The sequence below is a fragment of the Pseudorca crassidens genome, chromosome 14, assembly GCF_039906515.1.
Source record: "Pseudorca crassidens isolate mPseCra1 chromosome 14, mPseCra1.hap1, whole genome shotgun sequence".
NCBI classification, from domain to species: domain Eukaryota; kingdom Metazoa; phylum Chordata; class Mammalia; order Artiodactyla; family Delphinidae; genus Pseudorca; species Pseudorca crassidens.
In genome coordinates, this window is record NC_090309.1 from 37,814,971 (window position 1) to 37,842,222 (window position 27,252).

General features: G+C 39.0%; 2 protein-coding genes across 3 annotated transcripts in view; one reads left to right on the plus strand and one right to left on the minus strand.

The window, feature by feature from the left end:
- Positions 1-4,013: 4,013 nt before the first annotated feature.
- On the minus strand, positions 4,014-26,477 carry MDH1 (malate dehydrogenase 1). Of its 2 annotated transcripts, none has more exons than XM_067704920.1 (9): positions 26,313-26,477; positions 21,040-21,138; positions 20,112-20,208; positions 17,502-17,677; positions 15,525-15,647; positions 7,181-7,357; positions 6,605-6,718; positions 5,121-5,210; positions 4,014-4,352 (listed from the first exon to the last, which is right to left on the minus strand). In XM_067704920.1, the coding sequence occupies exons 1-9, from the start codon at positions 26,313-26,315 to the stop codon at positions 4,227-4,229; spliced, it is 1,005 nt and encodes a 334-aa protein (XP_067561021.1). In that variant the 5' UTR covers positions 26,316-26,477; the 3' UTR covers positions 4,014-4,226. The 2 variants fall into 2 exon arrangements, with proteins under 2 accessions (XP_067561021.1, XP_067561022.1); XM_067704921.1 differs by lacking the exon at positions 26,313-26,477 and adding an exon at positions 26,155-26,287.
- Positions 26,478-26,666: 189 nt separating this feature from the next.
- WDPCP (WD repeat containing planar cell polarity effector) overlaps positions 26,667-27,252 on the plus strand; it is a 255,317-nt gene continuing 254,731 nt past the window's right edge. The window contains exons 1-3 of the mRNA XM_067703850.1: positions 26,667-26,695; positions 26,781-26,932; positions 27,081-27,145. Of these exons, the coding sequence (XP_067559951.1) occupies positions 26,667-26,695; positions 26,781-26,932; positions 27,081-27,145 (246 nt within the window). The remainder of the gene's footprint in view (positions 26,696-26,780; positions 26,933-27,080; positions 27,146-27,252) is intronic.

The window sequence follows — 27,252 nt, forward strand, 5'->3', positions numbered from 1 at the left end:
CCCTGGCTGACATTCCTTGAGAAATATTATGGCTGGTTTAATCAAGATCTTGTTAAAAAAAAAAAAAGGGAGTTTAGAAGAAAACCAATTAAGATAGTATTAAATATACATATTACTAAAGGATCCAGAAGGCTGCTGCTTTTAAAGTGAATCAGATTCAACAGTGTCAAAAAAATCCATTGTGCTTTCTTTTAAGAATTTATTCCACGTATGTACTTGCACATGCGTGAAATAACATACTTACATAAATAGTACAGCATTTTTACAGTATAGTAAAAGATTGAGGGACTTCCCTGGTGGCGCTGTGGTTAAGAATCCACCTGCCAATGCAGGGGACATGGGTTCGAGCCCTGGTCCAGGAAGATCCCATATACCGCGGAGCAACTAAGGCTGTGTGCCACAACTACTGAGCCTGTGCTCTAGAGCCCACGAGCCACAACTACTGAAGCCCATGGACCTAGAGCCCGTGCTCTGCAACAAGAGAAGCCACTGCAATGAGAAGCCTGCACACTGCAATGAAGAGTAGCCCTGCTCGCTGCAACTAGAGAAAGCCCGCATGCAGCAACAAAGATCCAACGCAGCCAAAAATAAATAAATTAATAATAAAAATAAATTAGTTACAAAAATAAATTAAAAAAAAAGATCGAAGAGAACATAAACGTCCATTGACTGGTGACTAAGTGTGTAAATTGTGGTATATCCATTCAATGGAATACTACATAGCTGATCAAATGAATGAGGTGGCTCTACTGCTATCAACATAGCTATAAGAGATATTATTGAGAGAAAAAAGCAAAGTGTGGAACAGTGTATTTAGTGTGCTATGATTTATGTACATAAGGGGAAGATTACAAACACACACCCACACATTCACATACATACTTGGGTTATGCATCACATATTTCTGTACTCTCAACAAGGAGAAAAAAATGGGGTTTAAGTGGGTGGGAGTTAGGTGAGTAAATGAAATTTCTTTTCACTGTATAGCCCTTCCCTTTTTTTTAACTTTCAAAATAAATATGTTTGTATTCTTTTTTCTTCCTGTAAGGATAAAAACAACAACAACAACACATTTTCAAGAGAGTTTATCCTTGGGGGAAGAAAGGGGCTTTTGGTTTTCATTTAACACCATTTCACTGACTTCCTAACATGTGTGTATTACTTTTATGTAAAATATGGTTTAATTGGCAGGAGGATTGTAGGGGTTTTTTTTCCTCCTTCTTTATGGTTTCTTTTTTTTTTTCAAGATTGTTTTTATTTATTTATTTATTTTTGATGTGGACCATTTTTAAAGTCTTTATTGAATTTGTTACAATATTGTTTCTGTTTTATGTTTTGGTTTTTTGGCTGTGAAACATGTAGGATCTTAGCTCCCTGACCAGGAGCACCCCTGCATTGGAAGGTGAAGTCTTAACCACTGGACTGCCAGGGAAGTCCCTATGGTTTCTTATAATTAAAAACAATCCATTGTTTTTTTATTTTTTTAAAAAAGTTTTTGCTGACCATCTTTCTTTGTTGTTTAGGAAACATTACCAGTATAAGGATGTTTAGAGGCCAATTCTCTCCTAAGGTTTATTTTATTCAGATTGTAACTTTTCTAGAAAGTTTTTAAATCCAACATTATCTGTTTAACATGTACTGTCTTCTGCTCTGTACTTCACCCATGTGAATTTCATCAAGTTCTAGTAAAATGATTATGAAAGGCATGGGCTCTTCACAAATTATCACGCTTCTTAAGGGCACAATTTCCTGGGCCTGGACTCTGTCCATGAAGAGAGGAGGCAATAAAATGCTTTGTTTTCTTAGTTAAGGTGACAGAAGTGAATAGCATAAAGAATACTCAATTTCACAAGGTGAATCTATTAAACACAAAGCTATGCTTTAAAAGCACAGTTGGTGAGAAATTGTGTCTACAGAAAAATCTCTCAATCTGAATCTACCAGCTCTCTCTCAAATGTACTGTCATTTCATTTATGTTTATGTCATCCCTGATTTTAAGGAGTTGGGTGAGGTTAATTTACAGAATCAAATAATAGGCCAGTATAGGGCTTCCCTGGTGGCACAGTGGTTGAGAGTCCGCCTGCTGATGCAGGAGACACGGGTTTGAGCCCTGGTCCGGGAAGATCCCACATGCTGCGGAACAACTAAGCCCGTGCACCACAACTACTGGCCTGTGCTCTAGATCCCGTGAGCCACAGCTACTGAGCCCACGTGCCACACTACTGAAGCCCACGCACCTAGAGCCTGTACTCTGCAACAAAAGAAGCCACCGCAATGAGAAGCCCGTGCACAATCAAGAGTAGCCCCCACTCGCTGCAACTAGAGAAAGCCCGCGCACAATGAAGACCCAATGCAGCCAAAAATAAATAAATAAATTTAAAAAATATGGACGATAAAATAGAGGTGAACACATTATTGAATATATTTAATTTTCTTTATACCGTATCTTCCAGTTGTGTCTCCTAGCTCTTATAACTTTTATACTCACACACTTCATGTAACATTTTCTTTTTAATTCCACATGAAATAATTTTGTCTTTGTGCTTCCACTTAACTGCTGTTTTAAAGATACGTTTGACTCATTTGTGTTCTTCTTTTCTGGCTTCTCTATAAAGTCAAGAGAAGGTAATGCTAGAGAAAGACAACATGGAGGAGCAGGAGCATGTCTTTCCTTCTTCCTCAGCCTTCTAGTCTCCCTCTAGTACCCTTTATGGTCAGATTTTAACAAGGAGCAGCTGGTAAAGAAATGTTTGCAGAGACCCAATCCCAGTGTCGCATGCAGAGCATGGAAGGGTGTGTTTGCCACATTCGTACTTTCCTTGTATAAATTTTTTAAAATTCTATGTGAAAATTTTAATATATCTAATAACAATTCTAAAAGCATTTTTCACTTGCTTTTTTCTTTTCTACATATGAAATATTGAGATTATGATATAGGTAACTTTTTTAAAATAAATACATTTATTTATTTATTTATTTTTGGCTGCATTTGGTCTTCGTTCCTGCACACAGGCTTTCTCTAGTTGTGGCGAGCAGGGGCTACTCTTTGTTGTGGTGCGCGGGCTTCTCATTGCGGTGGCTTCTCTTGTTGTGGAGCACGGGCTCTAGGTGCACAGGCTTCAGTAGTTGTGGCACGTGGGCTCAGTAGCTGTGGCTTGCAGGCTCTAGAGCACAGTCTCAGTAGTTGTGGTGCATGGGCTTACTTGCTCTGCGGCATGTGGGATCTTCCCGGACCAGGGCTTGAACCTGTGTCCCCTGCATTGGCAGGCGGATTCTTAACCACTGCACCACCAGGGAAGCCCCAATATAGGTGATTTTAAATAACAAACCCAGCCACATATTTGGGCACCCATGAACACTGTATTAGGCCCTGAGAGGTTTATGATATTGAGTATCTTTTATGTACAGAGTTAACGACAAGGATGAAAAGATAGATGTCTCCCATCCTCATGGATTTTGAAAATAAAAGGCTAGTTTTCTCGAACAACAGCATGTTTCCAGTAATACACTTAGATTAAGAATACTCCTACTAGCATAAATTTCAGTGGCATTTACTAGTTATGGAGTGTAAATGAATCCTGTCTGCTATAGAGGAATACCTCAAGGGAAGACTAACTACCTTTCTCTCTGTCATGAAAATGATGGTTCTAATATCATCAATGGCATTAAACTGTTAACAGTATTATCTGCAGCCTATTTAACAGCTAATGTTAGAAGCAAATTATCCACAAAGCATAAATTAAGATTTAAAGTATATGATGTGTTTAATTGCCTAATGTAGGTAATGTTTAAAATTATATTCCGGAGTAGATTGATTCACGAGGTGGATTTTCCTATCCTATTTAAATATGAGAGAATTATGTTTTACCTTGTAACATTTTCTATCTTTTCTATCTTTACTTTCTCTGTGTTTTTTTTTTTAAATCATAACCCCTTAGGCAAGCTGGGAAACATGCAAGATTGTTTTCTGAATAGAAACAAAATATTATCTAGAAATGAGAGTTTGAATCATCTTCATTTGAATATATGTTTATTTTAGAATGCAGCACTAACAGCATGATGATGAACTGTCACAAATCTGTACCAGGAAGCACACAATCTTTAAAGTGTGTTGTTTTTCCACAAGTAATTTAAGTATAGCATTATTTTATTTGGTGCTAGAATCAAAGACGACATTTAGATTCTTCAGCTTTGGGACACTTAGTAACATGGAAATGATTGTCTAGTCAGGCAGAGGCAAGAAATTCAAACGCAGTTTCTTTTTCTTCTGCCAGTTCCTTTGCAGTAAGATCCATCTTCTCACGTGAGAAATCATTAATAGGGAGACCTTCAACAACCTTCCAGGTCTTATCCTGTTTGAAAATAATTGCAAATAAGAGATTTATAATTTTTTTTTAAGATTTTTTTGATGTGGACCACTTTTAAAGTCTTTATTGAATTTGTTACAATATTGCTTCTATTTTATGCTTTGGTTTTATGGTCGTGAGGCATGTGGGATCTTAGCTCCCCGAGCAGGGATCCAATCCACACCCCCTGCACTGGAAGGTGATGTCTTAACCACTGAACCACCAAAGAAGTCCCAAGAGATTTATCATGAAACTAGAATTGATGTTCCAGCAAGCAACAACTTAGTTTGAACTTAATCTAGAGAAGTATGTTTTAAAGTGTGATTCTAAAGAAGCAAATCAAAATCCAGATCTTAACAGATAATTCTGATGAAAACAACACTTGAATCTGAAACTCATTGAATCTAGAAAAAAATCTTTAAACGAGGCTTTAATCAGCAAACATAAAAAAGACTGACTTTAGTACAGTTATAATACAGAGCAACAATACTTAAAACCATTGCTTCATTTAGAAGTAATAGAATATTTGTAGATATCCAATATTAGAAGCATAATATAACAAAATGTGTCTAGTGGGGAGAGTTGCAACTTGCCTTCCAGATTAATTTCAACATTTTAGTGACCTGAAGTTGTGCTTCACATGATTTTAAAGCTCAGAAAAATGTCTAATTTAGTAAAGGAACAACTTTCTAGACTAAATTATACCATTACTAATAAAAACACACAACTGCTTTCCCAGTAGAGGACAGAGGAAAATAACCCAAAATACCTTACCTTGATTGTAACAGGGAATGAGTAAAGCAGATCATCAGGAATACCGTAGGAGTTACCATCAGAGATGATGCCCATGGAAACAAACTCTCCCTGAAAATAACAAATAACAATGTTTTACATTCTCATGGTGCTAAGGGATTCTGCTTCCCACTAGCTATCTATTTTACATTTGGTAGTGTATATATGTCAATGCCACTCTCTCAGTTCATCCCAACTTACGCCTCCCCCTCCCCATGTCCTCAAGTCCATTCTCTACGTCTGCATCTTTATTCCTGTCCTGCCCCTAGGTTCTTCAGAACCATTTTTTTTTTAGATTCCATATATATGTGTTAGTATATGGTATTTGTTCTCTTTCTGACTTACTTCACTCTGTATGACAGACTCTAGGTCCATCCACCTCACTACAAATAATTCAATTTTGTTTCTTTTTATGGCTGAGTAATATTCCATTGTACATATGTGCTACATCTTCTTTATCCATTCATCCGTTGATGGACACTTAGGTTGCTTCCATGTCCTAGCTATTGTAAATAGAGCTGCGATGAACATTGTGATACATGACTCTTTTTAAATTATGGTTTTCTCAGGGTATATGCCCAGTAGTGGGATTGCTGGATCGTATGGTAGTTCTATTTGTAGTTTTTTAAGGATCCTCCATACTGTTCTCCATAGTGGCTGTATCAATTTACTTTCCCACCAACAGTGCAAGAGGGTTCCCTTTTCTCCACACCCTTTCCAGCATTTATTGTTTGTAGGTTTTTTGATGATGGCCATTCTGACTGGTGTGAGGTGATACCTCATTGTAGTTTTGATTTGCATTTCTCTAATTATTAGTGAGGTTGAGCATTCATTCATGTGTTTGTTGGCAATCTGTATATCTTCTCTGGAGAAATGTCTAGTTAGGTCTTCTGCCCATTTTTGGATTGGGTTGTTTTTTTTGATATTGAGCTGCATGAGCTGCTTGTATATTTTGGAGGTTAATCCTTTGTTAGTTGCTTCTTTTGTAAATATTTTCTCCCATTCTGAGGGTTGTCTTTTCGTCTTGTTTATGGTTTCCTTTGCCGTGCAAAATATTTTTAAATTTGTTTATTTTTGTTTTTATTTCCATTTCTCTAGGAGGTAGATCAAAAAGGATCTTGCTGTGATTTATGTCACAGAGTGTTCTGCCTATGTTTTCCTCTAAAAGTTTTAGGCCCAATATAGGTTTTAAGAAGGAAAAAGTCACCTCTACCATGTGTGCTAGCTGCTTTCCATATTTCATCCCATTACCCTTACAATGCTGTGAGTTAGATGCCATGTAAAAGATGATAAAACAGCTCAGAAAGGTTACGCAACTTTCCCAAGGTTACTCAGCTAGTCAGCAGCTGAGGCGGAATATGAACCTAACTGGCCTGACTGCAAGGCTATGCTTTTTTTTTTTTTTACATTATAGCATTAAATGACAAAAATAAAAGAGTGGCCTGTGCAGTTCACTGAGTTCTCACCTCTGGGGTTCCAAACCAGATGTCTCTGACGTGGTCACAGATGGCTTTCGCAGCAGACATTGCACTGGACAGTTTTCGAGCCTTGATGACAGCAGCACCGCGCTGCTGCACAGTCTAGGTAGGGCAGGCAGAGACAGCAGTGTTATTCCTGGGGTGAAAGGCTGAAACCACAGCTTAATGTGTCCCCTCCAAAATCACTCAACTACCCCATGCTGACCTTACTAACCTATTTCACTTAGAAGCACCAGTCTTCCTGAAAAGTGAAAACTATATACCTGCACAGAAAGTTTTACCACAATTCATACAAAGAAACAGATCTCTATAAGATAGCTGGATGACTAGAGGGTATCTAGTTTTTCCCACTTTAACAATCTATCTTGACTGCTACACAATAGATCAGGCTGGATTATGACTGCCTTAGTATGACCCCCAAAGAAAATACGCACTCATCAAAGGCCTGCTGTCCTTGAGTTTCCTCCCACCACCCCTTGGGGCCACACTCAGGTCAGTAATGTGGTGTGTCTCTCAAGAGTTCTTAATGCTTGGCTGTGAAGAGAGCCCCTGGATTTTTCTCACCGTGATGAATTCTCCCTTGAGCCAGCTGTCATCTTTCAGAGCTTCATAAACACCAACTTCCTTTCCTTGCAGTTTCACCTTGGCATGGTTGACATCTGGATACTGAGTTGAGGAATGGTTTCCCCAGATGATGACATTCTTTACATCATCAGAAATCACACCAAGTTTAAGAGCAATCTAGTTCAATAGAAAACAAATATATTACTCTGACAAATTTTTTTTTTAAATTTCTAATTGTGACCCATTTGACAAATGTCCTTAAGATAAAAAGCCTCTGGGGCTTCCCTGGTGGCGCAGTGGTTGAGAGTCCGCCTGCCGATGCAGGGGACACGGGTTCGTGCCCCGGTCCGGGAAGATCCCACATGCCGTGGAGGGCTGGGCCCGTGAGCCACGGCTGCTGAGCCTGCGCGTCTGGAGCCTGTGCTCTGCAACGGGAGAGGCCACCGCAGCGAAAGGCCCGCGTACCGCAAAAAAAAAAAAAAAAGTTTAAATACAAAATATATATAATACTAAGATTGTAACAGAAGTAACAATCTCTAGCTGTAGGTTCAGAAAGCACTTCAGGATCCTGCATGCCTTGTAGTCACATGAACATCAATTATGTTTTATAGTACAGTGGTACCAGAAGGGTTAAAGTTATGTTTTGAAAGATCTAATAAAATCAGCTTGCTTACTTTGTTAATCACTTGATAAGGTAATGTGAGGAAAAGAAATTATGGTTAGTTGGATGTATACAGGCATACCTCCTCTTACTGTGCTTCACTTTATTGCACTTCACAGATACTGTGTTTTTGCAAATTGAAGGTTTGTGGCAACCTTGTGTTGAGCAAGTCTACCAGCACCACTTTTCCAACAGCATTTGCTCACTTCATGTCTCTGTGTCACATTTTGGTAATTTTCACAGTATTTCAAACTTTTTCATTATTATTATATTTGTTATGGTGATCTATGATCAATGACCCTTGATGTTACTATTGTAATTGTTTTGGGGTGCCATGAACCCTGCTCACATATAACAGTGAACTTATCAATAAACGTTGTGTGTGTTCTGACGGCTCCACCGTCTAGCTGTTCCCCTTTCTTTCTCCCTCTCCTTTGAGTCTCCCTATTCCCTGAGACACAAACAATACTAAATTTAGGCCAATTAACAAGCCTACAGTGGCCTCTAAGTTTTCAAATGAATGGAAGAGTTGCACATCCCTCACTTTAAATCAAAAGCTAGAAATACTTAAGTTTAGTGAGGAAGGCTGAAAGCAAGATAAGCTGAAAGCTAGGCCAAACAGCCAAGTTGTGAATGCAAAGGAAAAGTTCTTAAAAGAAATAAAAAGTGCTACTCCAGTGAACACACGAATGATAAGAAAGTGAAACAGCCTTATTGCTGATATGGAGAAAGTTTTAATGGTCCGGATAGACGATCAAACCAGCCACAATGATCAAACCAACCACAACATTCCCTTAAGCCAAAGCCTAATCCAGAGCAAGAGTCTAACTCCCTTCAATTCTGTGAAGGTTGAGAGAGGTGAGGAAGCTACAGAAGAAAAGTTTGAAGCCAGCAGAGGTTGGTTCATGAGGTTTAAGGAGAGATACTGTCTTCACAACATAAAAGTGCAAGGTGAAGCAGCAAGTGCTGATATAGAGGCTGCAGCAAGTTATGCAGAAGATCTAGCTAAGATAATTAATGAAGGTGGCTACACCAAGTAACAGATTTTCAATGTAGATGAACAGCCTTCTGTTGGAAGAAGATGTCATCTAGGATCTTCAGAGCTATGGGGGAGAAGTCAATGCCTGGCTTCAAGGCTTCAAAGCTTCAAAGGACAGGCTGACTCTCTTGTTAGGGGCTAATGCAGCTGGTGACTTTTAGCTGAAGCCAAGGCTCACTTACCATTCTGAGAATTCTAGGGCCATTAAGAATTCTGCTAAATCTATTCTGCCTGAGTTCCATCAATGGCACAACAAACCCTGGATGACACCCTATCTGTTGACAACATGGTTTGCTGAATATTTTAAACCTGTTGAAATATTCACTGTTGAAACCCAGTGCTCAGAAACAAAGATTCCCTTCAAAATATTACTGCTCATTGACCACGCACCTGGTCACCAAGAGTTCTGGTGGATAATGTGCCTGCTAACACATCCATTCTTCAGCCCATGGACCAAGGACTCATTTTGACTTTCAAGTCTTATGATTTAAGAAATACACTGCATAAAGCTATAGCTTCCAGAGATAGTGATTCCTCTTATGGATCTGGGCAAAGTCAACTGAAAACCTTCTGGAAAGGATTCATCATTTGAGATGCCATTAAGAACATCTGTGATTCCTGGGAAGAGGGCAAACTGCCAACATTCATTGGAGGAAGTAACTGCAGATATGATGGAAATAGCAAGAGAACTAGAACTAGAAGTGGAGCTTGAATATGGGACTGAATTGCTGCAATCTCATGATAAAACTTTAATGCATGAGGAGTTGCTTCTTACGATGAGTAAAGAAAGTAGTTTCTTGAGATGGAAACTACTCCCAGTGAAGATGCCGTGAAGATTGTTGAAATGACAAGAAAGGATTTAGAATATTATATAAACTTAGTTGATAAAGCAGTGGCAGGGTTTGAGGGGTTTAACTCCCAATTTTGAAATTAGTTCTACTCTGGGTAAGATGCTATCACACAGCATTGTATGCTACAGAGAAATCATTTGTGAAAGGAAGAGTCAATCAATATGGTGAACTTCACTGTGGTCTTATTTTAAGAAATTGCCACAGGCACCCCAGCCTTCAGCAACCACCACCCTGATCAGTCAACAGCATCACCATGGAGGCAAGACCCCCCCGCCAGGTCAGCAAAAAGATTAGGACTTGCTGAAGGCTCAGATGATGGTTAGCATTTGTTTTTCTTTTAGCAATAAAGCCTTTTAAAATTAAGGTATGTATATATTTTTTAGACATAATGCTATTGCATACTTAATAGACTACAGTACAAATACAACTTTTATATGCACTGGGAAACCAAAAAATTCATTGACTTGCTTTATTCTGATATTTGCTTTATTGCAGTAGTCTGGAGCCAAGCCCACAATATCTCTAATGTATGCCTGTAATTTGTTCCTAATTAGATAGCAGAATTTATAATGATCTAGAAGAGAAGGTTTTGGAAAAAAAATTTAAAAAGCTGATGTATTAGGGTGACATTGTGAGTGACTTTTCTTTCCTTTATGTTAAAGTAAGAATGAGAGAAAAAAATAGTTGTACCAGAATCCACAGCTTTTGCACACATAAATAACAGCAGCACTGCATCAAAGCTCTGGTTGTGTATTCACCATACAGCAAAGGGAATACACTCTGATATTTTAAAGAAATTTTAAAAACAAGGATACCAATAGCCCCAAACTGGAAACAGCTCAAAAGTCCTTCAAGAATGGTTAAACAAAGTATGACTATTAGCATAACTGACACCATCTCAGGCCCTTACAGTCTCTTCTATCCTTTAAAACTGACCTGTGAAGTGAATCACATCAAGGGCTTTGTAGTTTAATAGATACTGTTCAATAAACATGAGGACCAGGTAGCCTCTATGCTCTGCTGGTCCCCAAACAATGATGAAAACCTTCCTTGACATATTCCTGGCGCCCACGAGACTAGTTATCCATTCATAAATCTTAACTTAGAAATGCATGTCCTGTTTCAAAGCACCTACCCCCATACCCTATAGAATCGTCCCCGTGGTCCCTCTGCGGTATGAAGTGCAGCTGCAAATGCTTCTGGATCACTGTCCACCTGATCCTGATCCCACCCTATGAGTAAGTCACCCTATAATAAACTGATCCATTGGTTATATGGAGCTGCCTGCCTCATTTTAAGGTCTCAAAAATACCTTCTCAGTTTGGTGGGCACTTTTTGTTCCCTCTGTCCTCCAACACCAACTGTGGTACATTCATACAATTAAATAAATAAATGGAATAACAATAAAAAGGAATGAACTACTGATACATGTAACAACTTGGATGGATATTAAAGGCATTAAACTCAGTGGAAAAAAAAAAACCCACAGTGTCAAAAGGTTACTTACTGCACAATTCTATTTTTAAAACATTCTCGAAATGACCAAAGTACAGAGTTGGAGAACAGACAAATGGTTGTCAGAGTTTAGGAAAGGAGAGGGAGTGTGTAACTACAAAGAGGCAACATGAATAGGACTTCTTTTGTGGGTGATGGTACAGTTCTGTTTCTTGAAACTATGGTGGTTATAGTAATCTATATATATGATTAAATGTCATAGGATCATCCATAAAGACACAAAAACTGCAGAAATCTGAGTAAAGCTAGTTAACAGTGTTGTGTGTAGTTTAGTCAATTTCCTAGTTTTCATAATTCTCTATAGTTATGTAAGATGTCACCACTGGGGGAAGTGGGTGATGGGTACATGGAATTCTCTGTACTATTTCTGCAACTTCTTCTAAGTCTATAATTATTCCAAATTAAAGAGTAAAAAATAAAATGACAACCAACCAACCAAAAGGAATGAAAATTAAAAAAGCCATTACCTAAAATGTTTGCAATGCCTTGACTCATCTTCACGGTAATTTATTCAGTCAAGTAAGAAGCAAGTTGTGCTTACTTTCACTGACCCTTAAAATAAGTCGAGACTCATTTCTTAAGTCCTCAAATAGATTTAAAAAATAACTTAAAATTCTTTGTTCCTGACATTTAAAATCACTTCTGATCTAAACCCTGCTTCATTTAGAGTTCTGCAAGTATTAGGACTATTAACTACCATATCAGTCTTCACAAATTATTTGGATGGTTGGTTTCTGGGGTACCCAGCTACTGATCTGCTTAGTGGTTGGGGTAGAGTGGTGTGCTGTGCAATGAGTACCATTTTCTGTGTGTGCCATGACCTGAAAGGACTTGCAAAGAACTGTCCTCACTTATATTTAGCTGGCTTCATTGAGAAAAAGGAATATTTATACTGGGGTAAGTGAGCCAAGATGTATATTATCAAAAACTTAGAAACCATAACTCTGCTGAATGTCAGTTTCAGCTGCTCCAAAGTAGGGTGAGGACAAACTGCCTGCAGGCCTATCCTCCCTACAGGAGGCTCCCCTTACTTCCTGTGTCCTATTGGCCACGTCCTCTTATTCTTTAGATCTCCTGAGCTAATCCACTTCTGTCTGGATAGCAAAGGCCAGTACTTTGCACCCAGAGTTTCTGAGAATATCATGCATGTCAGAGCTAGTCTAAACTACCATGTACCCAGGCTAGCAGTTCTTTGCTCCTTCAGACACTTTCACGTCTGTCACACAGATCTGTTAAACAGTTTTTGATTCATTCTCCAGCTCTAGTAATTTTCTTATCTCTGATACCACCAAACTGGTTTCATTGCCAAATTACCTGGTCAGCAGACAACATACGTAGCTCTGGTCTGCAAATACACAGGGGATTTCTGCAGGTGATAAACAGTCACTAGGTAGCTAGGAGCTCTGATTTGCAAACTAAATTATGTAAGACTAGTATCCATTCATGTAAGAAAAATTAATCTTTGGGTTTGTTACTTTTCTCACTGGATTAATAGCCTCTATAGGAGGAGGAAACTTCTAACAGCATTCACTGTACCAGACTGGCATGCTGGAACACGTGCCAAAGTCAAAGTACGATGAGATGGCTCCTTCTTTCCTCACTCAGACTTTCACCCCGCAAGGAAAACTGTTGCAGGCACTGGGACAAAGTATTATTTAGCTGTACTTCTGGAAGCAGAATTTTCCAATGCCTGCCTCCACCAAGGCCTCAGGTCAAACAGCAAAAATGGAAATTTGTCGGTGTCATCATTTTACCTCTTTTTTCCTGTTGTAACTAAGTGAATTGCCATCTGGTAATCCAGAGTCCACAGATGCAACAACTATGATGATCATCTTTTCCTTCATAACTGTTCTACAGTATCCCAATCTCCTGCCTCCAGGCATTCAAACAAACTCCCATTTCTTCCCAGCCCCTGGACACTGGCTAAATAACAAGGAAAAAGACACAGCTCACAGCCCAAAGCCTCTCAGGAAATATTTGCAATTTAAGCTTGTTATCCAAAGACCTTCTAAATTAACTGAGAGATTTCTGAGGTGTGACTCTTCTCAAACTTTGGTTATATCTCTCTTAATCATCATCATCATTATCAATAATAACTAGAGCAGCCAACCTTTACTGAGTTTTTACTATGTGACAGGCACCAGGATAAGGTCTTAACATAGATCTTATCTCAGTTAGTTTACATAACTACCATCTGAGGTAGATTCCATTATTATCCCATTTTATAGCTTGAATATACTTTCTCAGGGTCACAGAGCTAGTGAATGGATTAGGTCACTTGATCCCATTTTGTAAGAACACACATGAGGGTCTGGAGTCAGGCAGACCCTTTTACTGACTCCGTCATTTACTAGCTGTGTGACTTTGAGCAGGTTCCCTGACCTTTCTGGGCTTCACATTTCTTATCTGTAAAACAGTAATAATAACAGATATCTCATATGGCTACTATGAGAAGTAAATGACAAGTCAGATATAAAGCATTCAGCTTAGTGTAGAAACTTAAATGTAAATACTTTTCTCCTTCACTGGGCCCTCCAGAGCTGAAAGCTCTTAGTTTAAAGCAGTGGTTTTGTTAGCCAGACAGTAATAAGGAAGGTATGGGGTTAAACTAGAGGATGTCATGTCTTGCAGGAGTAGAATACTGGGCAATAAGAGAAACTGTAACATGCACTAGACAAGCTTAGGTTAAGAAATAGAGTGTGAATTTCAGAACCCTTCTGTTCTAAGGAGATTGGGAGAAAGGTGAACTATGACCTCCTAGGTCTTCAATGTGGAAACAAAGAATAGGTCTCAGTAATTAATGATTTTAGAAAGAACAAAGAATGTAAGAACAAACAACTGTTATTAGGCATGAGAAGTAACCACAGCAAAGATAACAAATCAGTTATAAAGACTCCCTGTTCTGTCCTATTTGGAAGGTAAAGATCAGCCTGATACACATTCTTGAGCTGTTTTGCAGTGTCCAAAACCCCTCAAGCACTCAGGCACCAGATTAACTGGAGCCTAAGGAATGAGCCTTTGCTGACCCCTGTGATTTCACTCAACTAGGCACCTGGATTTTGTCAACCTAGGGTGACCTTTGTCTCATTTTAATGCTAAAATCTCCACCCCAAGGGCTGGAATTTCTGTCATTTTTGAACATGCAAGGCATGTATGTTTGAGCATGTTGTTGTACTGCACAAGTGCATCTAGAACTCCACCTTTACATTGAAGATTACACTCACCCTTTCATGAATATACATGTACCCTTAGCTTAAAATGTCCCTGATCTGGCTATTTGGAAAGACAGTGCTTTGAGAGCTATCTACCTGTTTCCTTATTTGTCACAAGGAATAAACACTTCTGCTTTGACTGAAAGTACTTGGTATGATCATTGGCGATGCACCTCAAGTGATGGACCCACTGAATCTGGTAACAGTTTTTCAACTTAGACCTCACACCATCATTTGGTAAACATAGTTTTCTTGAAACTCAATAATGTTGTCTTCTCTAGAAGAAAAAGAACTAAATTCATAGACCTATCTAGAAGATGAGCTATGGATAAGGAGGATGGCCAGAAAGGCGCTAGGGAAAAGGAAAGAGGTTATGTCCAAGAACTAGAACTTTGTCATGACATCTAAGGGCACTGGGATTGTCTAGATCTGAGAAAGCCTAGGAAACTAGCACAGATGAGTGGCATGGCCTCTAATTAAAAAAAAGCTATTGTTAATACCCTGGTCACTGACTGCTTAGCATATTTATCTAAGGCTCCAAGGGATAACGAAACTGGATAACAATTGAAATTTAGCTACTAAGTAGTGAAAACTAGGAAATTTTATGGAAACATGTAGAGTATGAGGATATAAAAATGAAAATGAAATTAAATATAAAATTAAAATCAAGCTCGCATGCTTAGCAGTAGGGAAAAAAGCAGAACCACATATAATACACAAAGCTCAAGTTTTTCTATTATAATCTCCTATACATCTGACAAAAATAATTTGTGTGCCGTCATATGAATTATCTATGCTTATGACTAATTTTTAACCACTGTACTAAGAGGACATTAGCAATGATATGTAATTAAAGTTAGGAAATGAAATATAGTTGAGAAAATTAAGTACAAAGTTCAGCTACTTTAAGAGATAGATTTAAAGATGTCCTAACAAATTGGAATAGCTTCCTACTAAAACAAAACAACAAGAAAAAAGCACAAACTATGATTCAGCTACTTTAAAAGTGAGAGAAAAAGGGTTTAAAGTTGAACATTCATAAGATTTGAAAAGGCATCTTTCTTACCTGAGCTTTAGCTCGGTTGTGATCCAAACGAGTCAAGCAACTGAAGTTCTCCTTGGGGATGGACGGTGCCGACTTGGAGGCAGTCAGGCAGTTGGTATTGGCCGGGTTTCCCACCACGATAACCTAGGATGTAGGCGAGGCACAGGAGAGCTACAGACCATAACTGATTAACTAAACCAACTTAGAATATGACTCACATGTAACACATAGCCTTCGTACCAAGTTTGTGTAAGCTAAATATGTATAGTTATTATTGCAGTTTCTAGTTTCTAGTAGGTTTCTATCCTCCGTTCTAATAACTTTTCCCCCTTGTTAGCATTTGGTGCGACTACTAAAAACATTTACTAAAACCACCGTTATGTACACAAGTCATTTTGTTTTCTGCCAAAACAGAGACAGCATTTATCTAGTTGCCATAAAAAACTAGTAATCTAGGGCTCTATCTCAGAGTTCTATTCAATCATACAAGTTTTCCTTCTTATAAAAGTAGTCCAAGAAAGAAATTCTACTTGAGAAGTTTACTTTAGGACAATGATTTGCCCTGATGAATGAAAAGTGTTTCTCAGTTTTGCCTAATCCTAAGAATTAACTGGGTTAGTTGCTAAAATACCAGGTCCCACCATTTCACACCCATTGAATCAACCTGTAGGAGAAAGCACTTCAGGCTTTTTTCTTTTTTTTTTTGGAAGGGGTAGGTATAGGATGCCGTAAATTACAATACAGCATAGGAAAAAGTATACATGAACATGTTTTACAAGTCTTAAAAATCTTTAATAAAATGATAAAAAAACTTACTGTGAAATATCAAACTTACAGAAAAGCTGTAAGCATATTACAAAGACTAACTCCCACATTACTTGTACCCAGATTCTCCAATTTGCCCCATCTCTTTCACTTTCTGTGCACGTGCAAATGCGCGCGTGCGTGCGCACACACACACACACACACACACTGCCCTTAGTCTTTTTTTTGGCCTATTTGAGAGCAAGCTGTAGATATGATACTCCGCTATCCCTAACTACTCCACTGTCGGTGTATATTTCCCCCAAGAAAGACACTTTTGGCTAAGAGGCAATTACTATGCAAGCAGTACTACAACTCCAAGCAACCTTGTAATTTTTTTACTAAGAGACCTGGGGATTTCTACCCAACTCATTTCTATTATTTTCTGTTAATGACTACAGAAAATAAAAGTTAACTATTTGAAATAAAGTCTGCAGAAAGCAAAAATTCAGGTGTCTATGAAGTATTATAAAAGATAGAACATTATAAATGGCAACATTAAAAAACCTTATGAAATTTTCTTTTACCTTTCTTTGAATTCAGAATTGGGTGGAAGAAGTGTATCAAAACCAGAAAAATCTCTAACTAGCAAGCCCTTTTGCTATGACAATTAAGTTCTAGGTAACTGATACTTAATTGGTAAAAAGAGGCTTTACTGTAATAATAACACAAATTTAGAAACCAAAATAAATAGGTTGAACACAAAGAGACAGAATAGGAAGTCATACTAACTCAGCTCCTCAAGAGACAAACATATCGAAATTCCTCTGGACTTGAGAAAAAGTAAGCATTCAGAAGCCCCTACCTCCTGTGACTAAAAACAGACACAGCTTATAGCCATCTCCCTTCACAATCACAAACACAAATCCAAATGTCTGAACAAATAGTTCCACACAGCTAAAAGGCACCAGAAAGTTCTGTGCCTTCTCTATAGGTTTACAAACTAATATTAAATCTCCATGTCATGGTAATAGGCAGAATATTTTTGAGCCCCTCAGAATACAGATTTCTACACTATATGAACAAAACCTAGAAAGGGAGGCCTAATGGAGCAAAACTCTGTATCTGTATTTACTGACCATCGCACAGAACTGGGGGAAAAAAAGGCAAATACTTTCATTTTCACTTAAATGTTGAAAGCAGAAGTTTCAAATGCTGATAATAAAAAACCCAATAAAAGACTGCATTGGTCACCTTAACTGACTTCTTGGCATATTTGTCCAAGGCTGCACCCTGGCATTTGAAGATTTTCACATTTGCTTTGAGTAAATCTTTCCTCTCCATGCCATCCCTTCTTGGCATGGAGCCCACAAGAATGGCCACATCCAGGTCTTTGAAGGCAATCTCTTCTTTATCTGTTGCGATGACATCTGTGAACATGGCAATAAATATGCAGAGCTACTTAAACGCCAAAGTCTGAGGTTTTCTTTTTCATACTGAATCTACCCAGTAACTCTTTCACTTTGTAGCAAATGTTTACTTTTACAAATCACATTGATCAAAGTTTTAGGGGCCTAAACAAAGAAAGGCAATATATTAATTCAACAACCATAACATCAGCAGAAATGTCAATACATTTGTTTTGCTTTTCCTATTTCAATAATTATCTTAATTTCAAAACTCTATAGCTTTTATCTTTTATAATGATGCAAGGTAACTTTCAGGGCAACATTAATTATTCACATTAATTACCACAGATAACACAAAAGAGAAACTAATTCACCTAACTTTTAAGTTATAATTACTTTAATTCTAAGATATCAATCAAATTAAAACAATGCTTATTGAGAAGTTTTTGCAAGGAATAACACTAAGAGATTTCTTTTGTCAAATTTAAACACTTTACACATGAAGACAATGAGGCTTAAAGAGATTAATTAGCTGCCTATCAAAAAGGAGTGGGGCTATAAGTCAAGATTGGTCCAGATTTCAACCGCTATGCTGCAGTGTCAGTCCAATACACCACCTGCTTTTTGATTGAAGAACATACAGTTGACCCTTGAATAACACAGGTTTGAACTGTGCAGGACCAGTTATATGTGGATTTTTTCCCCACAGTAAATACTATAGTACTGTACAATCTGAGGTTGATTGAACCTGTGGATACAGAGGATCCGTGAACAGAGGGCCAACTATAAATTGTACTTGGATTTTCCACTGCAGGGAAGATTGGCACCACTAAGCCCTGAGTTGTTGAAGCGTCAGCTATACATCATGGCTTTCTTTTGGTGACTGTATTAAAAAGGCCATGTGCTATAGACTGAATGTTTGTGTCCATATAAAATTCATATGTTGAAACCTAATTCCCAGTGTGATAGTATTAGGAAGTAGGCCCTTTGGGAAGTGATTAGGTCATGAGGGGGAGCCCTCATGAATTGGGATTAGTGCCCTTATAGAAGAGGCCTCAGAGAGCTCCCTCACCCCTTTTGCCATGTGAGGACACACTGAGAAGATGGCTGTCTGTGAACCAGGAATTGGGCTCTCACCAGACACACAATCTATTGGCTCTTTGATTTCTGACTTCCCAGCCTCCAGAACTGTAAGAAGTAATTTCTTTTGTTTATAAACCACTCAGTCTATGGTATTTTTGTTATAGCAGCCCAAAGGTACTAAGACAATCAGGGTACAGTGTTGTCACTGATAAATTTTTAGACCAGGAACTTGTGTCAGTCAGGCTTCTGTAAGTCCCCAAATAGGTATACATAAGAGCACCAGCTGGAGAAAAAATATCCATCTTCTTCCCAGCCATGCACCCTTATCTGCTGAACCTTCCCTTCCCATCATATTCACAGCTGACCAAGGACAAGCCAACTGTAACCTGGGCCCACTAGAGAGAGCAGAGAGAACTCTGTAGAGAAGGGAATAAAAATGGAAAAAGCAACAGAGGAGGTTGATTTGGAAACAGTGCGTGAGGAAAGGGAGCCAGCAGAATAGCTTGGACAGGGTAATGCATTCTCTTACATAACTAAGCAACCAAATGATTGAGATGGCAGAGTACCCCTTCTACTAAATGTTTATTGAACAGATATATGAATTCTGAGCATTGTTTCTCTTGGGCGTGTTTACATTTTTGATTTGTGCAATCCTCTTTGAGAGTATTATTAATTAATCTTTACTCTCCCTCCCCCCAAAAAAGATGATGAAGGTATAGCTAAAGAAAAATATTCAAATTAGTTTACAACCTGACCTAATATTTTAATGGACCTTTCAACCAAATTTAGGATTTCTGTCTTACATTTGTTACTTGTTCATTGAGTCTCAAAGGCTCTTAGCAGAACTCTTTCTCAAACCATGGCTTTAGGCTTTCTCAAACCATGTAGTATAAGATTAGAACAATTTATATTATATCTTAACCTGACAACTGGCAGATGGGGTGGGACTATATATGGGGACCAACCAATTTCTAGTCCCCAAGCAGCATATGGTTCTGGAAAACATCATTTAGAGTTGAAAAAGTTCTCCATTACAGGACACTACTATTACTATTTAAATAGAATTTAAATAATAACAGTGTGGACAATCTCAGGTGGATAACCCTTGTGCAATATTATACTTAATTGGTAAAATAAATTACATATAGGCATGTTGGGAAAAAAGTATAATCTTTTATATTATACAGGTTATTTCACACTTTTACCCTTATTTATTCTTGGTATATATCTTAACAAGTAGTTGTAGTTCAAAAAACAAAAACTTTTTATGAAATAATTTCTAACTGAGAGGCCAGCTAACAAAACTCTAAAATCTGTTTTTTTAAGATGTAAAATACTATAAAATCCCTTTCTCCTCCACTCCCCAACTCACCTTTCAGGAGGGGAAGGGCACAGTCTTGCAGCTCCATCAGGACACCATCCAGGACACCCATCATGGGAGTAATATCCAACAGCACGAGAATGATAGGCTGCCAAATAAATAGCAAGGACAGCATCTGTCAGTGTAGGTTATGTCACTTAGTCACAGAAAAAGTCCTTTCACAGAGTTTTTGCTAATTGGTGTGTGTATGTGTATAATTCCCATTAATTAGTCATAATTATTTTAGGAAGTCAGGTGTCTAACATCAGGTGTCCTTTAAATAGGAATGCTTATAAAACCAGCAATGGTTTGCTAAACACAGTAAGAGGAATCACCATTACTGAATTTTAAAGGAGTACACGGAAGAAATATCAAGTTGAAGTGACATGCCACACCTTGCTCTTTTTGTTGATGGCTGTATATCTAATTTCAGTTCACAGAGAGCTAAGCACAGTATCTGGCATGAAGGAAGAACTTGATATCCATGGGTGAAGAGAATGGATAAATGAATACTGTATGAAAGGATTTTAGTGTACATTAATCAGACCTGCTGGAATAGGGGGTGCCTGCTTCAAACTGGGAAGCCTACGTGCCTGTCCAACTCTTTTGGGTCTTAAGACCATTTATGAACAAGAAAGTGCTGATTCAGCAACTTTCTCTCCCACGTGACTCTCCCTAACAGTTACTGTCATTATGATACCTGCTGGCTGCACCAAGTCAACTGAACAGTAGGAGGAATAGTTCTAATTTGCAAAGCATTTTCAATGCCCAGAGAGGTGCATATAAATAAGCTACCAGATTCCACTTATAGCCATGTGCCTAATACATTCGTTGGGATTATCCATTCCTTTACCATTTAAACATTTCTTTGCAACTAAATACAGGGTTTCATTGAAAATGTTCTTACTTTTACTTAAGATTTACAGACACTTGCCCCTACCTGGTCTTTACCGAAGACAGATCCATTTCCAATACTGTATAGCAGTGAATAAGCAATTTGACCAGCTGCTCCAGTCACAAGGACTCGGATTGGTTCAGACTGTAATGAAAGAGACCCATTAACACCTTATTAAAAAACGCTATTTTACCCTAAAGATATTCAGAATTTTCTCTATAATAAGACAACCACATACTTTAAAAGCTAATGTAAAATTTTAAAGACTCTTCGCATCTGGCTTAGTAGAAGACGTTTATCCCAGACTTGTCCCAGTAAACACAGCATGCACAAAGCAACTAAGCAACTTCTGGAACATGTGTCCTTTGGCTGCATATTTATGTGGTGTTATTTAACTCTCCCTGCTGTCTTGGATTTACTTACAAAATCTTATCCATCTTTTTTAGGATATTTTACCACTAAAATAGGCCTAACGATGTTGATGTGCATTATGTGAGGATACAAACCCTGGCGGCCACTAGAACCTTACAAATCCTCTTATGCAAATCCCCCACTCCCTTCTGCTGAAAAGAATCCTTCACACCAGGAAGAGGAATAATAGCGGTTACAAATTTCCATTTAGAAGGAGCCAGAAAGTTTTTATAAAACTATTAATCGTGATTCAACTTAACTACTTGGAGGAAGAAAAAATAAGCTTATATTTATTTAAGGAGAAAGAAAAATGAAAAAATGTTAATATCTGGATTGTAAAAAATTCTAGCATTAATTAATAAATAACAGTAGCAACGTGTGGTAACAGTTGACAACCTGATTTTAAGGGAAAATTAATATTAAAGGGGAGGAAGGGGAAAAAGTACAAAGAACATATTAGTTATAATAGATGGAAGTCATCTTACAGACCCTGAATAAAATATGAACATATGGACAAAAAATATATATAACTAATTCAAAGTGATGACCCTGAGTCATTAAAATAAGTTAAATTAAGCTCAGAATTAAAAAGATAGAAATATTTCTATTAAAAAGAGCTGAACAAAAATGCCTGGAAACTTAATGGGTAAGTTTAATTAGATGGAAAAATTCAATCAAGGGAATTATTCCTTTCTCTGACAATACTGGGTAAATGTACTTCCACTCTGTGTCACCTCTATAGTTACCCACACTAGAGAAGTGGCTGAAGTGACTGGGGATAGAGGATTAGATTTCTTTATATTTAGAATTCCCTCTTAGAGAGGGGTCATGCTTCTAGGATAGGAGACTATGACCTGAAGGTTCCTTCTAACCTTCAAACCCTAACCTCTGGAGGTCAGCAGCACTTAGCAATCTGGTACCCATAGAATTCAGAGGAAGAAAAGTCTCAGGAAAGTGTCAACTGTTGTAGAGAAATGCATCTGAACACAGCAGACTATGTATGTGTTTCTTCTTCAGAGAGGTGACCAGGGTGAAAGTGGAGAAAAAGGGAAAAAACTATGGAGAGTTTCTTCTTGACCTTCTGGGTCTCTTGTCCATACTCTTCACCAACTTCCCCTTATGCTTTAATATCTCTAAATATACAAAATACGATAATTCCCCCAATAATCCAATTTTAATACAATACATATTTATGTTACCAAATAGACTTTAGGTTTATAAAGAGCACTGTTATTGTATATATTTATTTTCTATCACATGGTCTTTACATGTTTTAAATTCTGTCATTTTCCCCTCTTTCCTTGAAGTATAGCAGGTGAGGAAAAAGAAATAGAGGAAGAAATGATTCCCCCTCCCTCTTTAGAATGCAAGCTCTTTAAGGACAGGGGCTTTGTCTACTTTATTTACTGTTGTATCCCAGCTGCCTAGAACAATGCCTGGCATGTAGTTAGAGCTCAAACATTTGCTAAAGCTCAAATATTTGCTGGATCTTGTAAAATTACTATCAAAACCTTGGAAATGTAAAAGAATTGTTTGGAAGCAAACCCAACATGCTTTAAAAATTGTTTTATTCATATATACTTGCATTGAGAAGGCTGGAAATAATGACAATAATTCCAGCTATGGTTAGCAAAATTATTTGTCAGTAGTTCTAATGAAAGTCTTCTTTTATTACATAACTTGTACTATTTTAGGCCAGAGACTCCATTAGTGAACCATATGCAAGAAACAAGAGGATAAGCCAATTTTTTTAAAACAGGGGGCTAGAGAGGCAGTAGAGTGTGACAGTTAGAGATGGCCTCTAGAGCCACACTTTCTGGTTCAAATCCTGATTCCTCAACTCAGCTGTATGTTCTTAGGCAAGTTACTGTATTGTTTCTCCATAGTAAAATGGAGATAATAATAGCAGCTACCTGACAAATAAGGTAGTCGTAAGGATTGAGAGAGTTAACATACAAAGCAGTAAGAACAGTATGTAGCAAGCACTATAATTATAGGTCTCAGGTTTTTCCTCTAAGGACTCTTGTAGCCTGAGGCTGTTACTCTCCACTAGACTGTGAAACTTCCGGAGAACAGTCTGCCTCTGACTCAAATTTGCACTCCCATATAGCATTCAACAAGGATTTGTTGAATGAAGGAAAGTTAGAGTTAAGAAAAGCATAAACACATGCTACTTCAATGAAAGCAAGCTACGATAAGCAATGAGGGGAAAAGTAAACATTACTATCTGTAAAGCTTAACCTCCCAGAAAGTCAGGTAGATGGTTAGAAAAGAATAGTCAATTTTAGGCATTTATTTTAGCTACTAAAAAAATGGGTTCAAAGTACCACAGTCCCTAGTGAAGGGGTTGTGGGCAACTAATGAACAGGCACAAATTCCACCTGAGCAGTTTCCTTCTTCTCTATCACTGAGCAAATTATTTTCACAGGTAGGTGATTCCATCTTGTTAAGAGTAGTATGAAGCCCAGTGTCTGAAATGTCTGGTGATGAAACAGGAAAGAAGTGCCTATTTGGTTCTGTCTGCTCTTTGCAACGTTGCAGTAGAAAAGCAGGAGGGCGGGAGATTCCCACTGACATTTTCACAATGTTACAGTGTGAAGATAGGTTACTATTCTTTGCTTAGATATCTGGGCAGTCTGCCAAGATCCAAGGAAGGAATGTCTTTGCTCTTGGCAGGGCACTAATGACCTTCGTGCAGATGCAGGCTCTGTCTTGGGCATGTGTTCAAGTCTCAGTTGTAAAGCTTGAATTTAAGTGTTCCTTCTGTTATTCTACAGAAAGACCCATGTGTTCCTTTTTTACTTTCTCATTTATATATATTTCTGTAATATAAAAGACAAACAGTATTCAGATTCCTTCATACAGTTTATTCTTGCTTGTCATTCCCTATGGACACAAGGAAAGAATTGACTCCTTGAAAAAAACCTGATTTTAATAGCTTACAAAAGATGGCTCTTTTCTAACTCAGTGATTGTTCACACACTCTCCTGAGCAGGCAGGGAGATTGAGTCATGTGAGAATTTGCCATCAGTTTCAGCAAAATGGCAGGAAGGTTCTTCCTCATGGACATTATTTGGTGCTGGAGTGATCTTCCTGGGGTGAGGCCTGGCTTGATATACTGTGTAGAAAAACAAAGCAAGAATGGGGGCCCAGGAGCTTTCTGTGACCTTGGGAAAATCATTTGACCTCACCAGGTTATGTTTTAAGATTAGAAGAAATAATTTCCAAATTCCCTTCCAATTCTAGAACTACAATATTCTCATTGTAAAACCATCAAGTAATATAAATGCTGATACCTAGTTTAGTTTGTATTTGCAGTATGAGCTTGTATCTTCATCCAGAACCTCAGCAACTAAAAATAAATTTTCAGAATGACTTGACATGTGTCTGAATGATACAATATGGTAAAATGGAAAGTATGCGAGATCCTTGGGGGCAAACTGTTGTATGACCTTGAGCAAATCACATTCTTTTTGGGTTTCAATAAACTCAATTTTAAGATGGTCAAGATTTTTTTTTAAAAGGTTCCAACCAGTTTTAAAATTATTAAGTCTGAGGTTCTCTGATAATAAGTACCTCTGCATTCTTGCTAAGATTACTAGGTCAGGGGGCTTCCCTGGTGGCACAGTGGTTAAGAATCTGCCTGCCAATGCAGGGGACACGGGTTCGAGCCCTGGTCGGGGAAGATCCCACATGCCGCAGAGCAACTAAGCCCGTAAGGCCACAACTAAAGAAAGCCCACACACAGCAACGAAGACCCAACGCAGCCATAAATAAATAAATAAATTAAAAAAAAAAAAGATTACTAGGTCAGAAACCACTGAAACCATCATTTAAATGACTAATTATGTTATCTGACAAAATAAGTAGGAAACCTAGGTTTAACACTTACTGAGAATTAGAAGCTGTCCCCACTGGCTCCCTTATGAAGGTGGAAGAAGTAATCCCCTTGCCCTGAAAACACGTCTTTTCAGGTTCTGGAAATGTTCCAATTCCTTCAAATATTTCCCCACATTCCCCACTCATTTTAGTATTTTGAAATAACAGAGGAAAAACAGTTTCAACTACAAATACAGTACTGAAGCAATTTCTCTCAGTTTGATGTCAAATGTCACCTTCAAACAGCATGCTGATTATTCCTACGTCAGTACCCTCACCAACCTCCCTTCTCCCTTTCAGCAGAGACAAGATACCCATATCTTGGTATCCAAAGCTTCATGACACGATGGTTTTATTGTGTAACATTTATAAGTAGTGGTTCTAGAATTCCTAACACACAGATCAGTAAAAAAAAAAAAAAAAATGCACTAATTATTTGCATAGGGGCACCGTCACTGCAACATGTCCAGGTACGACAAAAGGAGATCAACGAACAGGTTTTAAATAACATTTCGTGAAATTAGATATGGCGGAAACACTTCTCCCGAAAACGTAGATCGCAATCCCGAGCATCTGGTAAGCACTACCTTTGCAGTGAGGGCCTTCTGCTTTCAAGGGCTTTGTGACAAAAGCCCTTAAAAACACTGTGGGCTTAAGAGGAGAAAAAGAGGTTAGGGTCCAACACCCCCTCTCATTTCAAACCTTATCGTCCTTCTCAAACCCCTATACCGTGCTTTGGAGAAAATCCGCAGCTTCGTATTCTGTACCCCCAACATACAGAACGACTGAGATCGCGCCTCTCCAAGGACAGAGATGTCTCTAAAGTCCTTCTAAGAACCCCCAGCTGTAAATCAACCCCTTCCCAATTACCGGGTCCCTGCGACAGTCCCCAGATGAGTCGGGGCTTTCCAAAGGGCGCGAAGGACAATCCCTTGCACAGCCTTCCCCCAACAGTCCTTAAAACGCAAGAAACTCCACACACGGGCGCGAAGGTCGGAGGTGGGCAGCATGCAGAGGCCCACACTCACCATGACTGGGAACTGCGCAGACACTTTTCTGCACCTGCAAAAGGAGCTTCAAGGAGTCCGGTCACCTCTATCGTGGAACCGACTCGGAAAAGGCGAGTGATGTTAGAAAGAAAAGGCTCGGCTCCCGGATGCGGAGGCCTCTGGGAACTGTAGTTTAAGCAGCCCTAATTCTGGCGCAATCTCCAATGCATTTCCTTCGAGTGTTGAACTACACTTCCCGAGGTCAGATTGTCTTCTCACGCCCTGCTCCTTGCGCTCTTCGCCGATTGCAAAGTAGTTCCCGAGGGCGGGCCGCTGTGATTGGAGGACGGCGACGAGCGGAGGATTTGGGCTCAGGAAAAAAGGACCTGCCGGATGGCGCCTAGCAATTGGCGAGAGGGGAGGCGAGTGTAACTCGAGGGTGGAGAGACAGAGCCCTTAGCTCCAGCGCTCTCCCGTAAGCTGCTAAGACTTTATCCTCCCCTCAAGGGTAAACGTGGGAGGTAAAGAGACCTTCCGCTGCGTAAAGCCGGTTCGACCCGGAAACAAAATCTTTTTTAAAACTATTCACAGTCTGCGGGGGCGGGAGGAATTGAAGTGTAGAGAAGACTGGACGGCTTCGCAGGTTGCTAAGCGACGAGGTGGGAGAGCGCGCGCACGCACGGGCCGCTGAGGAGTACCTGAGGGGTCCGTGGCGCTGCAGCTCAGACACCTAGGCGACCGAGCGAACGCGCAGCGTCCTCACGGGTCCTTCTTCACCGCCTCGGTAGTGTCCAGTGACGCGGTGAGGGGTTTGCAGGGACGCACCCTCAGAGACGGCCGGGGGCAGCACATCTTCCCCACTCCGGAGGCAGGTGAGTCCCCGCCCGAGGCTAGGGTCTTTCAACCTTAGGGTCCGGTGTGCGGTTGTGCGCCGTCCCGCGTTGCGTTTATCGACCCAGGTGCTGATCTTCTGCGCGGA

Bases quoted from the DNA above. Each gene is read 5' to 3' on its own strand.
- MDH1 (XM_067704920.1), bottom strand. The intron at 7,358-15,524 runs GTAAGAAAGATG...CTATTGAACTAG, and splicing joins ACAACCGAGCTAAAGCTCAG to ATTGCTCTTAAACTTGGTGT. The intron at 4,353-5,120 runs GTAAGGTATTTT...ATTTTCAAACAG, and splicing joins CATTCCCTGTTACAATCAAG to GATAAGACCTGGAAGGTTGT.